The 15,787-nt window shown below is 59.7% G+C and overlaps 1 protein-coding gene across 1 annotated transcript in view; it reads right to left on the bottom strand.

Annotated features, from left to right (window-relative positions):
• Nucleotides 1-15,787, bottom strand: part of SHANK3 (SH3 and multiple ankyrin repeat domains 3) — a 162,654-nt gene that overhangs the window by 133,102 nt on the left and 13,765 nt on the right. Inside the window, exon 5 of the mRNA XM_059847948.1 lies at nucleotides 5,347-5,712. Within this exon, the coding sequence (XP_059703931.1) occupies nucleotides 5,347-5,712 (366 nt within the window). The remainder of the gene's footprint in view (nucleotides 1-5,346; nucleotides 5,713-15,787) is intronic.

The raw sequence follows: 15,787 nt of genomic DNA, 5'->3' as shown, positions 1-15,787 counted from the left end.
GGATCTAAGTACCGGGAAAACAGGGAATGGAGAAGACTTGGGATGGAGGCAGGGAATTGGTGGGAAGAGGAGCGATCCCCCATCCCTCCCTTTTCCATGCTCTCCCTTCCCCTGGAATCCACATTCCCACTCTCATCACTCACTTTTCCAGGAGTTCCCATCCCTTGGAATCCACATTCCCACAGAAGGATCTCCGCTCTCATCCATCCCTTTTCCATGTTCTCCCTTCCCTTCCCAGGAATCGGCTACATGGGATGGGCAGGAGCCTCCTCTTCCTCATCCCAAAGGAATTCCCAACCAGAATTCCCATTCCCACCCAACCTTAGAACACCGAGGAATCTCCTCAGCAAAGCCAAAGGAAAACTGGGAAGCTCCCAGTTAAAAACCTCCTTGGAAGGGACAAAATGTGGGAATTCCCTCTCCAGCATTCCAAGGATTGAGGGATCAGGGTTAGGGACCTCCCAACACATCCTGGAAAACATCAGGAAAAACCTCTGGAATTCCAGCTGGACACTCCCGGGCCATCCAATGCCAGGAGCTGCTCCCAGGTAAATCCAGCTGGGATTTTATCTGAATTCCAGCTTTTCCATGATTTCAAAAGGAAGAGGAAGAGTTACCAGTACAAAACAGGGAAGGAAAACCTTTGGAAAATTCCGGAAAATTCCTCCCTGGCTGCACATCCCTGATTTTTCCCAGCTGTTCCCATAAATTCCAGCCCCGGGAATGCTGGCAGCTTCCCGAGGCTGCAGGAGCCTCCCATCTCTCCAGATCCCGGTTTTCCTGGGATGTGCCGAGCCTGTGGCTCCTTGGAACGAGTTTTCCCTGCTTCCAGAGGAAGAACAAATGGAAAATCTCTGGAATGGCAGCCAGTGCTGACCCCCACAGAGCCCATTCCCATGGGATGATCCCAAGGTTTGCTCCGGCACCTGCAGGATTCCAGCACTGCCAACAGAGAGGAAAACTTGGCACATTCCCGGGATTTTCCCTGGATTTGCCGCTGTTTCCTACCAAACCAGGAGGCTGCTCCCAAAGCGCTCCCGCCAGATTTCAGGAATGGCTTTTCCAACGGGATTCAACGGCGCAGAATCCATAAATTATTCCAGAGGAACCAACCCCAGCTCGGGCGTGTTCCTGTCTCCTTAAATCCGGCTCCGAGCTCCCGGACCCCGTGGGAGGTTGGGATAATTTTATCCCGGGTCTCCACCAGCCTTCCCACGGAGCAGCCGGAGGCGGGAACGGCTCTTCCCGAAGGATCCGCGGCTCCGGGATGGGACGGGGAAGCTCCGGCAGGATCCAAAGGATCCTCAGGGATTTGTGCACCCTCCTTGTGCCAGGATCACATTCCCACCCCGGTGATCCAGGTTCTCAAATTCCAGACCTGGAAATCTCCAGAGCTCAGGGTATCCAAGGAAATCAGTTCCCTGCCCGATGGAAAAGCTCCTGGATGGGAAAAACCTGGAGCCCCAGGCTGATCCTGGATCCTGGATCACAGCTGGATTCCCTGGAATGCTGTGCTGGGATCAGTGGGACACCCCATGGATTCCCTGGAATGCTGCAGTGGGATCAGTGGGACGTCCCATGGATTCCCTGGAATGCTGCTCTGGGATCAGTGGGATGTCCCATGGATTCCCTGGAATGCTGCGCTGGGATCAGTGGGACATTCAACGGATTCCCTGGAATGCTGCAGTGGGATCAGTGGGACACCCCATGGATTCCCTGGAATGCTGCTCTGGGATCAGTGGGATGTCCCATGGATTCCTGGAATGCTGCACTGGGATCAGTGGGACACCCCATGGATTCCTGGAATGCTGCACTGGGATCAGTGGGACACCCCATGGATTCCTGGAATGCTGCACTGGGATCAGTGGGACACCCCATGGATTCCCTGGAACGCTGCGCTGGGATCAGTGGGACGTCCCATGGATTCCCTGGAATCAGGGAATTCCAGACATTCAGGACATTCCAGACCTGCTCGGACATCCCAGGAAAGTCCCAACCTCCCACCTGGACACCCCAGGACATTCCAGAACATTCCAGACCTGCTCGGACATCCCCGGATATTCCAGACCCCCCGGACACCTCAGGACATTCCAGAACATTCCTGACCTCCCTCCTGGACACCTCAGGACATTCCAGACCCCCCTGGACACCTCAGGAAAGTTCCGCATCCGCAATCCGAGGGGGAGAACCGGGAATTGGGATCCCATCATCCCACAGGACACTTGGGAAGGAAAGGGAAGGAGAAAAGAGGAGGAAAGACCCCAAAATTCCCTCGTTTCCCACAGCCCCATTCCCATGGAATTCCAGAACATTCCAAGCTGGATAACCCCACCCCAGGATCTCCAAGCCCAGCTCTTGGCCCTGCACAAAATAATCCCAACATTCCCAGCGCCGACCTGAGGGCAGTGTCCCAAATTTTCCGGAGCTCTGGAATGCCGAGGGGTTGGGAGCAATTCCAGAGGTTTTGGGAATTGCAGCTCCCTGGAGCAGCCCCTCCACCCACCAGGAGCTTTCCTGGGGTTTTCCAGGTGTGGGAAGTTTAAGGGTTCCTCCCTGGCTCAGGTGCAGGTGATAAAGACCGGGATGTGCCGACGGAAAAGTCCCTTCATTCCCGGGAAAACCGGGGGGAGATTTGCACCTGGGAATTCCAGCACTTCCAGGGAATTCCAAGGATTCAGGATGAGCCAATCCCAGGAGGGCGGGAAAACTCCCCGGGACTTTCAAATCCCACCCGGAGGCTCCCGGAGAAAAGATGGGAATTCCATAACCTGAGCTTTATGGAATTCCTGACCTCAGAAATGCCGGGATGGAGCCAGACTTGGGGCTGGAAAACTGATGATCCCAAAGAATTCCCATCCTGGTGATCCCAAAGAATTTCCATCCTGGTGATCCCAAAGAATTCCCATCCCGGTGACCCCAAAGAATTCCCATCCCAGTGATCCCAAAGAATTCCCATCCTGGAGACCCCAAAGAATTCCCATCCTGGTGATCCCAAAGAATTCCCATCCTGGAGACCCCAAAGAATTCCCATCTCCAGCACAGTTTTTATGGAAGAGCCGGTGGGACATCGGCCGTGGATCCGGAGCTCCAGAGGAATCCCTGGGATGAGGATCCAGGGCCAGATCCAGAGCTCCAGAGGCACCTCCAGGATGGCCCTCGGCCAGCTCCGTGTCCCCAGGGCCACCAGACACAGGATTGGTGTCCCCAGGGCCACCGACCACAGACTCAGTGTCCGCAGTGCCACCACAGGCCCTGTGTCCCCAGTGCCACCAGCCACTGCCAGCTCAGTGTCCCCAGTGCCACCACAGGCCCTGTGTCCCCAGTGCCACCAGCCACTGCCAGCCCTGTGTCCCCAGTGCCACTGAGCACAGACTCAGTGTCCCCAGTGTCACATGGCTTCTGCCAGCTCAGCATCCTCAGTGCCACCAGACACAGCCCATGAGTCCCCAGGGTCACTGACCACAGACTCAATGTCCCCAGTGCCACCACAGACTCAATGTCCCCAGTGCCACCAGCAACTGCCAGCCCTGTGTCCCCAGTGCCACTGAGCACAGACTCAATGTCCCCAGTGCCACCCCAGGCCCTGTGTCCCCAGTGCCACCAGCAACTGCCAGACCTGTGTCCCCAGTGCCACTGACCAGAAGCTTGGTGTCCCCGGTGCCACGAGCCACAGGCTCAGTGTCCCCAGTGCCACCGGTCTCTGCCAGGTCCTGTGTCCCCTGCCACCACCCCGCTGTCCCCGCGGGGACCCCACACCGGGCCCCAAAAGAGAATTTTCCCTGTCCAAGAGGCTCTGACCGCCCTCGGTGCCCTCCGCTCGCCCAGGTCTGTCACCTCGCCCTTGTCACCTCGCCCTTGTCACCTCACCCTTGTCACCTCCAGCTGCCCACTCCCTAATGAGGGCTGTTAGTCACCTCCAGCTTTTCCTGCTTCTCATTCCCTACAAATCCCCCAGTTCCAGGGAATCCCAGGTTCCTGGATCCCTGTGCCCTCATCGGGGCTGTGCCCTCCTGGGTCACCCTGGGGTCACTCCTGGGGTCACTCCTGGCTCCTGGGGACACCCCTGGACTTCGAGGTCCTGCTGGGGTCACTCCTGGGGTCACTTGGGCACATCCCACCCATGGCACTGGCATATGACCCCCACTCCAGTGTCCATCACCCCACTCCAGTGTCCATCACCCCATTCCAGTGTCCATCACCCCACTCCGGTGTCCATCACCCCCATTCCAGTGTCCATCACCCCACTCCAGTGTCCATCACCCCACTCCAGTGTCCATCACCCCACTCCGGTGTCCATCACCCCCATTCCAGTGTCCATCACCCCATTCCAGTGTCCATCACCCCACTCCAGTGTCCATCACCCCACTCCAGTGTCCATCACCCCATTCCAGTGTCCATCACCCCATTCCAGTGTCCATCACCCCACACCAGTGTCCATCACTCCCACACCATTCCAGTGTCCACACCACCACTGTCCAGCGCAGTGGAGCACCCTGGACACGAGTGACCGTCACACACCAGCGCTGTGGCCCCACAGCCTGGTCCTGGTCCCAGTCCTGGAGCTGATCCCAACTCCTGTCCCGGTCCCAGAGCCACTCCCGGCTCCAGGCCAGCGCTGGAGCCGCCCCTGCTGCCCGTTCCCAGCCTGGTCCCGGTCCCAATCCTGGTCCTGGAGCCGGTCCCAATCCCGGTTCTTGTCCCAGTCCCAATCCCGGACCCAGTCGCGTTCCCAGCCCGGTCCCAGTCCCAGTCCCGGTCCCAGCCCGGTGCCGGTGGGTGCGGACCCCCGAGGCGGAGAGCGGCCCCGCGCTGCGGCCGCACCGCAGCACCCCGGGATGGCAGCGCTGCCACCGGGCACTGCGGGAGCGGGGGGACAGCGGGATGGGGACAGCGGGATGGGGACAGCGGGATGGGGACAGCGAGGACCCGGGCAATGGGACCCGTCCTGCCGGGCCCGTGGCGGGGAGAACTTTGCCGGTGCTGCCGGGGCGGCAGCGGGGCCGGGAGCGGGCGGGATGCGGGTCGCGGCCAGCGCCGGTGCGGCGCCGAACGGGGGGCGGATCAGGGCGCAGATCGGGACCGGTCTGGGTGCGGATCGGGGCCGGTCCGAGCGAGGTTTGGGGCCGGTCCCGGTGCGGATTGGGCCCGGTGCGAGTGCGGGTGAGGGCTGCTCCGGATGCGGGTCGGGGCCGCTCTGGGCTGCGCATCCCGGCGCCGGCGGCTCGCGGTGGCGCTCCCGGTGCGGCTCCCGCTGCGCATCCCGGCTCGGCGCGGTCCCGGTGCGCATCCCGGCTCCCTCCGTCCCTCCCTCCTCCCCCGGTGCCCGGTGCCTCCCTCCGCACTCACCGTCTGCTGCAGGTCGGGGATGCCGATGCGCACCACGATGGCGCCGGGCGCGGGCTCCTCCATGCGCGCCGGGGCCGCCAGCTTGGGCGAGCGGGGCCCGCCGGGGCCCCGGGCCGGCTCCAGGCGCGGCTCCTCCCGCAGGCCGGGGCTCGGCTCCCCGCTGCTGACGGCGGCGCGGGGCTGGCGCTCCGGCGGCGGCTCCGGCGGCGGCGACTCGGGGCTCTCATGCTTGCTGCCCGCGGGGCTCAGAGGCATGCTCCGTGCGCCGCGGCGGGCGGCCCGCGCCCGCTCCGCTCCCGCACCGGCACCGGCACCGGCACCGGCTCCGCACCGCGCCGGGGCCGCGCTCAGCGCCCGCCCGGGGCCCTGCGGGGGGAAGCGAGGGGTCAGCGGAGCGGCGGGACGGCCCCGGGAGAGGCATCCCGGATCCCTGGAAGCGGCAAACCCGGCGGGGAGAGCCCGCGGGAAGCGGCGTTCCCAAGGGATGGAGAAATCTGGGATGGGACACCCGGGATGGACATGGACACCCGCACAGGGACCCTCTGGAAATCCCCCCAGGAAGGGCCGGGAGTTCCCCAGGAAAAGTCCGGGAGTGAACTCCCACTCTCCCCACGGACATTCCCACAGGGGCTCTCGGGAATATCCCCCCAGGAAGGGCATTCCCAAGGACAGAGAAATCTGGGAAGGGACCCTGGAATGCCCATTCCCAGCAGGGATTGTCCCCTGGGAAAGGATCCCCAGGATGGACACGGACATTCCCACAGGGACCCTCTGGAATGTCCCCCCAGGAAGGGCCATTCCTCAGGAAAGTCCAGGAGTGAACTCCCACTCTCCCCATGGACATTCCCACTGGATCCCACAACCCCCCAGCAGGGATTGTCCCAAAAAAGTGACCATTCCTCAGGAGAAATCCGGGACGGGACCCCCAGGATGGACACGGACATTCCCACAGGGACCCTCTGGAATGTCCCCCAGGAAGGAGAAATTCCCCAGGAGAAGTCTCCAAGGGGGCCCCTGGATCCCAAAAATTCCCCCAGCAGGGCCCATTCCCGGGAGCTTTCTGGGATCAGCCCCACTGAACCTGGAACCTCCCCAGGAATTCCATGGAATTCTCCCAGCAGGATCCATCCCCTAAAGGGACCCCACGAAGGAACTTTGGGATCCCACCCCGAGGGAGGAGGAAAAAGAGCAGGAAAACCCCAAAATTCCAGCTGGGAAAACACACTGGGGAAGGAGAAAAATCGGGATAAACAGGGAAAACCACGGGATCCTCCCGCCCCATGGCCTAGGATAGATGGGAAAACCCTTTGGATCCCTTTGGATCCATGCCCCAATCCCATCCCAAATTCTCCTCCCCCCTTTCCCAAATCCCAGATTTCATTTATTCCCATTTTTTCCCTCTCTCTGCCTCGTTATCCCACAAATGGAGCGCTCCAGGTGGCGATCCCTGGGATTTTTCCTTTTCTTTCCCACCCCTCATTAATTCCCAATAATTTTAAGGCCCCGTCTGGGAAAGGTTGGAAAAAATTCCACGAGGGAATGATTCCCCAGATTCCGTTCCGCGGGGTCGTTTTCCCTCCTTAAATCCACTTCTCTGCTCATGAAATCCAAACAATTCCACTTTTATTCCCAATGAACCCATGGAATCTTTTGGGAATTACAGCCCAAAGAGTCTCATTCTGACAGCAGGGGGAAAAAAAAGGTTGGAAAAGCTTCCAACGGAGCGAGGAAAATATTCCAAGATTTTTTTTTTTTTCCCTGCAATGGCATTTTCCTTGGATTTCTGAAAATTCCTTGAATTTTTGAGCTTTCCCTGGATTTTTGAGCTTTCCCAAGAGGGTCAGAGCAGAGCCTCCTTCCCATCTTTTCCTGCAGGAACAGAATTCCCAGATTTCCTGCCCTTCTTCCCATCATTTTGGGATTATAAATCCGGAGCCTTGCCCGAATTCCAACGCTGGGAGCAGAAATTCCAGGGGGAACAGAAATTCCAGAGGGAAATTCCTGAGGGAATCCAGCTGGGAGAGTCCTGGGAAAAGGGCAGTGGGATGGGGAGACCTGGAAGGGATTTTGGGGAATTTTGGGGGGATTTTCACATGGGATTGGAATTATTCCCTGGGATTGGAATCCTGGGATTGGATTTTTTCCCTGGGCCCGGCGCTTCTCCCTGGTGGAATCAGGGTTTAATTCCCTCCCTTTCCCAACTTTCCCAGTTTTCCCAAGCCCAGGGATGGATGGGAAGCTGCTGCCTCCTTCCCACGCCCACATCCCAATCCAGAAAATCCGGGATCCTTTGGGAAAAGGATTTTTGGGAAGCACCTGGCTCACTGTGGGCCCCGGTGAGGCCATTCCCGAGCTTTTCCTGGGAAAAACATCCGAGAATGACAGGGCAAGGGAGACCTGGTGTGCTGCTGAGATCACTGGGATCACTGGGATCGCTGGGATCATTGGAAATGGGCCCAGGAAGAGCTGGGAAAATCCCAACTGGGATTTTCCAGCCCTGGAATTGTCACTGCCCGGCCATATGGGAGAGGGGTCTTGGATCCCAAAAGATTCCTGCCCTTCTTTCCATGGATCCCAAACCATTCCTGCCCTTCTTTCCATGGATCCCAAACTATTCCTGCCCTTCTTTCCATGGATCCCAAACCATTCCTGCCCTTCCATGGATCCCAAACCATTCCTGCCCTTCCATGGATCCCAAACCATTCCTGCCCTTCCATGGATCCCAAACTATTCCTGCTCTTCTTTCCATGGATCCCAAACCATTCCTGCCCTTCTTTCCATGGATCCCAAACCATTCCTGCCCTTCTTTCCATGGATCCCAAACCATTCCTGCCCTTCTTTCCATGGATCCCAAACCATTCCTGCCCTTCTTTCCATGGATCCCAAACCATTCCTGCCCTTCTTTCCATGGATCCCAAACCATTCCTGCCCTTCCAGAGATCCCAAATGATTCCTGCCCTTCCAGAGCTGGATCCAACCCTGGGGCTCTGGCTGCCAAAGCCTCACCTGGATCAGGGATCCTGGAAGGATCAGGGATCCAGCCCCTCTCCTGAAAGGATCAGGGAGACAAACTTGGAAAGATCTGGGATCCAATCCCTCTCCTGGAAGGATCAAGGATCCAATCCCTCTCCTGGAAAAATCTTAGGACCAAAACTGGGAAGATTTGGGGCCAAACCCTGACCTGGAATTCTCAGGGGAGCCAAACCTCGCCTGGATCAGGGATCCAATCCCTCTCCTGAAAGAACCAGGGAGCCTGGAAAGATGAGGGATCCTGGAAGGATCAGGGATCCAAAGCCTCACCGGGATCAGGGATCCTGGAAGGATCAAGCGGGCCAAACCCCGCCCTGGAAGGTTCTGGAGACAATCCCTTTCCTGGAAGGATCAGGGAGCCAAAATCCCTCACCTGGATCAGGGACCCTCGAAAGATCAGGGATCCAAAGCCTCACCTGGATCAGGGGGCCTGGAAGGATCAGGGAATCCAGACCCCCACCTGGAATTCTCAGGGGAGCCCAACCATGACCTGGAAGGAGCCTGGAATGATCAGGGAGTCACAACCTCACCTGGCTCAGGGATCCAATCCCTTCCCTGGAAAGATCAGGGAGCCTGGAAGGATCTGGGATCCAATCCTGCCCCTGGAAGGATCAAGGGAACCAAACCTGGAAGGATCTGGGAATCCAGACCCTCCCCTGGAATTCTCAGGGGAGCCAAACCCTGCCCTGGAAGGATCAGGGATCCAATCCCTCTCCTGGAAGAACCAGGAAGCCTGGAAGGATCAGGGATCGATCCAGGGAAGGATCCAGGAGCCTGGAAGGACCAGGGCAGGGATCTGGAGCCAATCCCTCACCTGGAAGGATCAGGGGGCCAAAATCCCTCACCTGGATCAGGGATCCTGTAAGGATCAGGGGAATGAAACCTGGAAAGATCAGGGTCCAATCCCTGCCCTGGAAAGATCTGGAAGCCTGGAAGGACCAGGGAGCTCAAGCCTCACCTGGATCGGGGATCCAGCCCCTCCCGGAAGGATCGGGAATGTCGCTCAGGCCCGGGGACAATCGGCGCCGTTTGTCACCCGCGGGGCCGTTCCTGAGTGACCCTGGAGCCCTCGGGAATGGGGACACGGGGACACCGGGACCGTCCCCGCCGTGCCACCCCCGCGGGGCTGGCAGTGCCACCGTGGCTGGCAGTGCCACCGGGGCCGGTCCCTGGTGCGGTGCCAGCCCCGTGCCCGCCCTGCCAGGCTGTCCCCGCGCTTATCTGGCCACGGGGAGGTCACCGCTGCTGTCCCCAAGCCACGTGACAGGGACACAGAGCGGCCCGGGCCAGCCCCGCCGTGTCCTTGGTCACCGCGGGGGGGGCTCGGGGACAAACCCGGGCGGGGACAAACCCGGGGACAAGGGACAGGGACAGAAAGAGGGGACAGAGACAGGAGCAGAGGAAGGGGACAGGGACAGGAGAAGGGACAGAAGGGACAGGGACAGGGACAGGAGAAGGGACAGGAGCAGGGGGAAGGAGCAGGAAAAGGGAAGGGACAGGATCAGGATTGTCCCCCTGGAGTCCCCGCCCGTGCCAGGACACGGGGACAGCGCGGGGAGCATCGATCGCCCGCGGGTGGCCGCAGTGTCCCCGCAGTGTCCCCGCAGTGTCCCCAGCGCCTGCCGGGTAATTCCATGGATTTTTCCTCTCCCGCTCTCCCAGGGGCACTGGGACACGGCGGAGGGGCCGGCAATGAAAGGGCGAGCGCCACCCCCCTGGGGACATGGGGACACCAGCGGGACAAGGGGGGACATCAGCGTCCGCAAGTGTCCGGCACAGGGACAGGGCCACCCCTGAGCAGGGCCGGGCTGGGGGGGAATTCAGGGATCCCGGGCGGAGTTTTTGGGATTCTCCCGAATTCTGGACCAGGATCAGGGAACGACGGAATGGTTTGGGAGGGGACGTTAACAATCACCCAGTGCCACCACTTGGGGACACCTGCCACTGTCCCAGGCTGCTCAAAGCCCAAACCAGGGATCCAGGGGCAGCCCCAGCTGCTCTGGCAGTTCCAGCCCAGGCAGGAATTCCTCATTGCCCAGATCCCATCCATCCCTGCCCTCTGGCACTGGGAGCCATTCCCTGGCTCCTGTCCCTGCAGGCCTTGTCCCCAGTCCCTCTGCAGCTCTCCTGGAGCCCCTCCAGGCCCTGGAATGTGCTGGAAGCTCTCCCTGGAGCCTTCTCCTCTCCAGGGGAACATTCCCAGCTCTCCCAGGCTGACATTGGATCCATCTCCTCCCCAAGACATTCATGGACCCAGGGGCTTCACTTGGAATCTCAGGAAACCATGAAGGGTCTCCCTTCCCTTCTCCTCTCTTTTCTCTCCCCATTTTCCATCCAAATCCCTGGGGATGGATTCTGAGTGTCCCAAATCCCAGAATCCCAGAGCAGCTTGGGTGGGAAGGGACCTCATAGCTCATTCCAGGGACACCTCCCCTATCCCAGGGTTCTCCAGTCCTTCCTTGGACACTCCAGGGATCCAGGGGCAGCCCCAGCTGCTCTGGCAGTTCCAGCCCAGCCAGGAATTCCCAATTCCCAAGATCCCATCCATGCCTGCCCTCTGGCACTGGGAGCCATTCCCTGGCTCCTGTCCCTCCATCCTTTGGGATTTTTCCCTCTCCCTGTTTCCCACAGCTCCTTCAGGCTCTGGAAGCCAAAACTGGGTCAGCCCAGAGCTCCTGTGTTCTGGGATGGACATTCCCGATTTTCCTGGAGCTCCTGATTTCCAGGAGAACATTCCTGATTTTCCTGGCTGAGCTGCTCCATCCCTGCCCAGCCCTTCCGGGATGATCCCAGAGTCTGGTGCCACAAAATCCCAAAATTCCTGGTGGTCCCAGCTCCTGGGGAGGGGTTTGGGGACAGGCCACAGATTTTGGGGACAGGAGGGAGATTTGGGGACAAGAGAGAGGATTGGGGACAGGACACAGATTTAGGGACAGGACAGGAGTTTGGGGACAGGTCAGGGATTTTGGGACAGAGCACAGATTTTGGGGAGAGGAGAGGGGTCTGGGGACAGGACAGAGATTTGGGGACAGGAGGGAGGTCTGGGGACAAAAGAGGGGATTTGGGGACAGGACAGATTTGGGGACAGGACAGGGGTTTGGGGAATAGGAAAGGGGATTGGGGATAGGACAGATTTGGGGACAGGCCACCGTTTTGGGGCCTCCCCGTCACTTCCCCCATCCTGGGAATGTCCCCCCCTGGATCGGGAATGTCCCCCCGGTTTCGGGGCTCCCCCATCCCGCTCCGTATCCATGGGAACATTCCCGGCACCGTCACCATGGAAACGGCAGCGCCACGCGCGGCACTGCGGGACCTGCGCAGCCAGGGGGACAGACGGACAGGGACAGAGGGACAGGGACAGAGGGACAGAGGGGACAGGGACAGAGGGACAGGGATGGAACAGAGGGGACAGGGATGGAACAGAGGGGACAGAGGGACAGGGATGGGACAGATGGACAGGGACAGAGGGGACAGAGGGACAGAGGGGACAGAGACAGAGGGACAGGGATGGGACAGAGACAGAGGGACAGGGACAGAGGGACAGGGATGGGACAGAGACAGAGGGACAGGGATGGGACAGAGACAGAGGGACAGGGATGGGACAGAGGGACAGGGATGGAACAGAGGGACAGGGATGGGACAGAGACAGAGGGACAGGGATGGGACAGAGGGACAGGGATGGAACAGAGGGGACAGGGATGGAACAGAGACAGAGGGACAGAGACAGAGGGACAGAGGGACAGGTATGGGACAGAGGGGACAGGGATGGAACAGAGGGACAGGGACAGAGAGACAGAGGGACAGGGATGGGACAAAGACAGAGGGGACAGGGACAGAGGGACAGAGGGGACAGCAAAAGAGGGGACAGAGGGGACAGTGACGGCGGGACATGGACAGAGGAGACAGAGGGACAGGGACAGAGGGACAGAGGGGACAAAGGGGACAGAGGGGACAGGAATGGGAACAGGGACAGAGGGACAGAGGGGACCGAGGGATGGGGGACAGAGGGACAGAGGGGATAGCAGGACAGAGGGACAGAGGGAACAGAGGGGACAAAGGGGACAGAGCTGTGCTTGTAGGGGACACAGGAAATCCCTGCCAGGGCTGGAGCATTCCAGGATCCCAGAGACCCCCCAGATCCCAGATCCCTGGCTGGGGACAGCCCCCCCTGTCCCGCAGCTCCCGCCTGGAGCACCAACATTCCCACGGACCGGGAGAGGAGCAGGCCCGGAGCCGCGCAGGGGACAATTCCAGAGCCCCCAGCGCCACCAGGGACACGGGGACAAACAAATCCCCCCGGCAGCTCCCACAATTCCCGCTCCCATCCCAGGAAATCCCGCTGGTGCCGCCCAGGACGGCTCGGTGGTGGCACTGCCACCTCCTGTCCCCGCCGCCACCTCCGCGCTGACCCCAAAACCGCCGGGAATCTCCGGGAATTCCACGGAAGCCAGAGCCGGTCCCGGGAGTGGATCTCACCTGTTCCCGGGAATTCCGCGCTGCCCGAGGGCTGGGAGCCCCCCAGAGCTGGATCCAGCCGGGACAGAGATCCCGGGAAAGGCGGGAGGGAGCGGCGCCCCCGCGGCCCCGCTAATGGGATCAGCCCCGCTCCATCTGCTCGGCGCTAATCCCGACCCGGGATCGGCCGGGAAACCGGGAACGGCGGGGAATCCGTCCTGGGAACGGCGGGGAAATGCTGGGAGCCACGGGGAAATGCTGGGCATTGGAGAAATTTCGGAAATCACGGAGAAATCCCGGGAATCGGGAGGAAATTAATTACGGGAATCGGGGAGGAATTACAGGATTCAGGGAGAAATTCCGGGAATTGCAGAGAAATTCAGTGAATCAGAGAGGAATTCTGGGAATCACGGATAAATTACGGGAATTGGGGAGAAATCCCGGGAATCGGGGAGGAATTACGAGAATCAGGGAGAAATTCCAGGAATCAGGGAGAAATTCTGGGAATCGCAGGGAAATTCCCAAATCTGGGAATTTGGAGAAATTCTGGGAATTGAGGAGAAATTACAGGAATCGGGGAGGAATTCCAGGAACTGGGGAGAAATCCTGGGAATTGAGGAGAAATTAAGGGATTCGGGAAGAAATTCTGGGAATCTGAGAAATTACAGGAATTGAGGAGAAATTCCATGAATCGTGGAGAAATTCTAGGAATTGGGGCAAAATCCCAGGAATCGGGGAGAAATCGCGGGAATCAGGGAGGAATCCCAGGAATCAGGGGGAAATCCGGGAATTACAGAGAAATTCTGTGAATGAGGGAGAAATTCTGGGAATCGGGGCAAAATCCCAGGAATCACGGAGAAATTGCAGGAGTTGGGGAGAAACCCCCAGAACTGGGGAGAAATTCTGGAAATCACGGAGAAATTCCAGGAATCACCGAGAAATTCTGGGAATTGGGGCCAAAACCCCAGGAATAAAGGAGAAATTCTGGGAACCAGGAAGAAATCCCGGGAATCACAGAGAAATCCCGGGAACCAGGGAATGGCGCTGTCGCCCCACCACGCCATCCCGCGAGTCTGGCACCCGCGGGAGACTCCAGACGCGCATTCCAGAGGGAGAACAGCTTGGGAAAGCTCCCACATTCCCACATTCCCGCATTCCCACGTTCCCGCGTTCCCGCATTCCCTCCCACAGCCGGCAGGGAAGCGCCTGCAGCACCCGGAGTGGGATTGGAATGGTCGGGAATAAAGTGCTGGAAGTGCATTCCAGAGGTTCTGGGATGAGGCTGGAGCCAGGAGAAGCCCCCTGGGCTCCGCTGGAATTCCCGTTCCTTGGTTTGACCCCTGGTTCCCAGGATTTCATCCCAAAGCCTGGCACGGGCAGGAAAGGGCCGGGAGCTCCTGGGGTGTCCCTGTGGGAATTCCCTGGGATGGGATGGGATGGGATGGGATGGGATGGGATGGGATGGGATGGGATGGGATGGGATGGGATGGGATGGGGGCAGGAGCTGAAATCCCAAATCCTGATGATTCCCAGCACTGGGAATGACTCCAGGTGGGAACAGCAGCAGGTCCTGGGGCTGGTTTGGGAGTGGGATAGGAATTGAAATTGGGATCGGGATCAGGACTGGGTTTGGGATTGGGATTGGGATTGGGATGAGGATCAGGACTGAGATCAGGATTTGGATTGATCAGGATTGAGGTGGGGATTGGGATTGGGATTGGGATGAGGATCAGGATCAGGACCAGGATTGGGATGGGGATCAGGATTGGGATCTTTTCCAGGAACAGAGGAGCCCTGAGGGCCACAGGAAGAGGCTGGGGCAGAGATTGGGAAAATCCCTAAGGAAAAGCTCCCTGGAGGGAGGTTTGGATCAGGAGGATCCGGACACTTTTCCTTGGTCACCTCCACGGGACATCTGTCCCCTCCCTGTCCCCATCCCAGTGCCACCAGTGCCAGGGACAGCCAGCGCTTCCAAAGGGTCCGGGAGAAGCCCCACGGCTCCGGAGGGACCTGCCCAGCCACATTCCCATGGGATTTTCCTGGGAGGATCTGCCCAGCCACATTCCCATGGGATTTTCCTGCTGATGGCACATCGCTGGCAGCCGGCCTCGCTCGGAGCCTTTCCAGCCTTTCCCAGTTTTCCCAACTTTTCCCATTCCCATTCCTTCCCTCAACTCTCCACATCTCAGCCGGGACTGCTCTGAGCCCTGCCAGCCTTTCCCAGTTTTTCCAGCCTTTCCCAGTCTTCCCAGCTTTTCCCACCCCCAGTCCTACCCACAGGGACTGCTCTGAGCCCTGCCAGTTTTTCCCAGCCTTTCCCAGTTTTTCCATTTTTCCCAGCCTTTTCCCATTCCTACCCACAGGGAACGCTCTGAGCCCTGCCAGTCTTTACCAGCCATTCCCAGTTTTTCCCAGCCTTTCCCTGCTTTTCCAGCCTTTTCCCATTCCTGCCCACAGGGACTGCTCTGAGCCTTACCAGTCTCTTCCAGCTTTTCCCAGTCTTTTCCCATTCCCATTCCTGCCCTCAGCTCTCCACACCTGAGCAGGGACCGCTCTGAGCCCTGCCAGCCTTTTCCAGCCATTCCCAGTTTTTCCAGTTTTTCCCACCCTTTCCCATTTCAACTCCTGATCCCCAGCGGAGTTTCCCAGCTGGATCCCCTGCCCCAGGGCCATTCCCGGCTGGATCCCCTGCCCGGGGCCATTCCCGGCTGCATTCCCTGCCCGGGGCCATTCCCAGCCGCATTCCCAGCTGGATCCCCTGCCCCGGGGCCATTCCCGGCTGGATCCCCTGCCCCGGGGCCATTCCCGGCTGGATCCCCTGCCCCGGGGCCATTCCCGGCTGGATCCCCTGCCCGGGGCCATTCCCGGCTGCATTCCCTGCCCGGGGCCATTCCCAGCCGCATTCCCAGCTGGATCCCCTGCCCCGGGGCCATTCCCGGCTGGATCCCCCGCCCCG

Source organism: Haemorhous mexicanus, chromosome 5, assembly GCF_027477595.1.
Source record: "Haemorhous mexicanus isolate bHaeMex1 chromosome 5, bHaeMex1.pri, whole genome shotgun sequence".
NCBI lineage: Eukaryota > Metazoa > Chordata > Aves > Passeriformes > Fringillidae > Haemorhous > Haemorhous mexicanus.
Note: the sequence above shows the minus strand (reverse complement) of the source record. Positions and strands in the feature narration are given on the sequence as shown.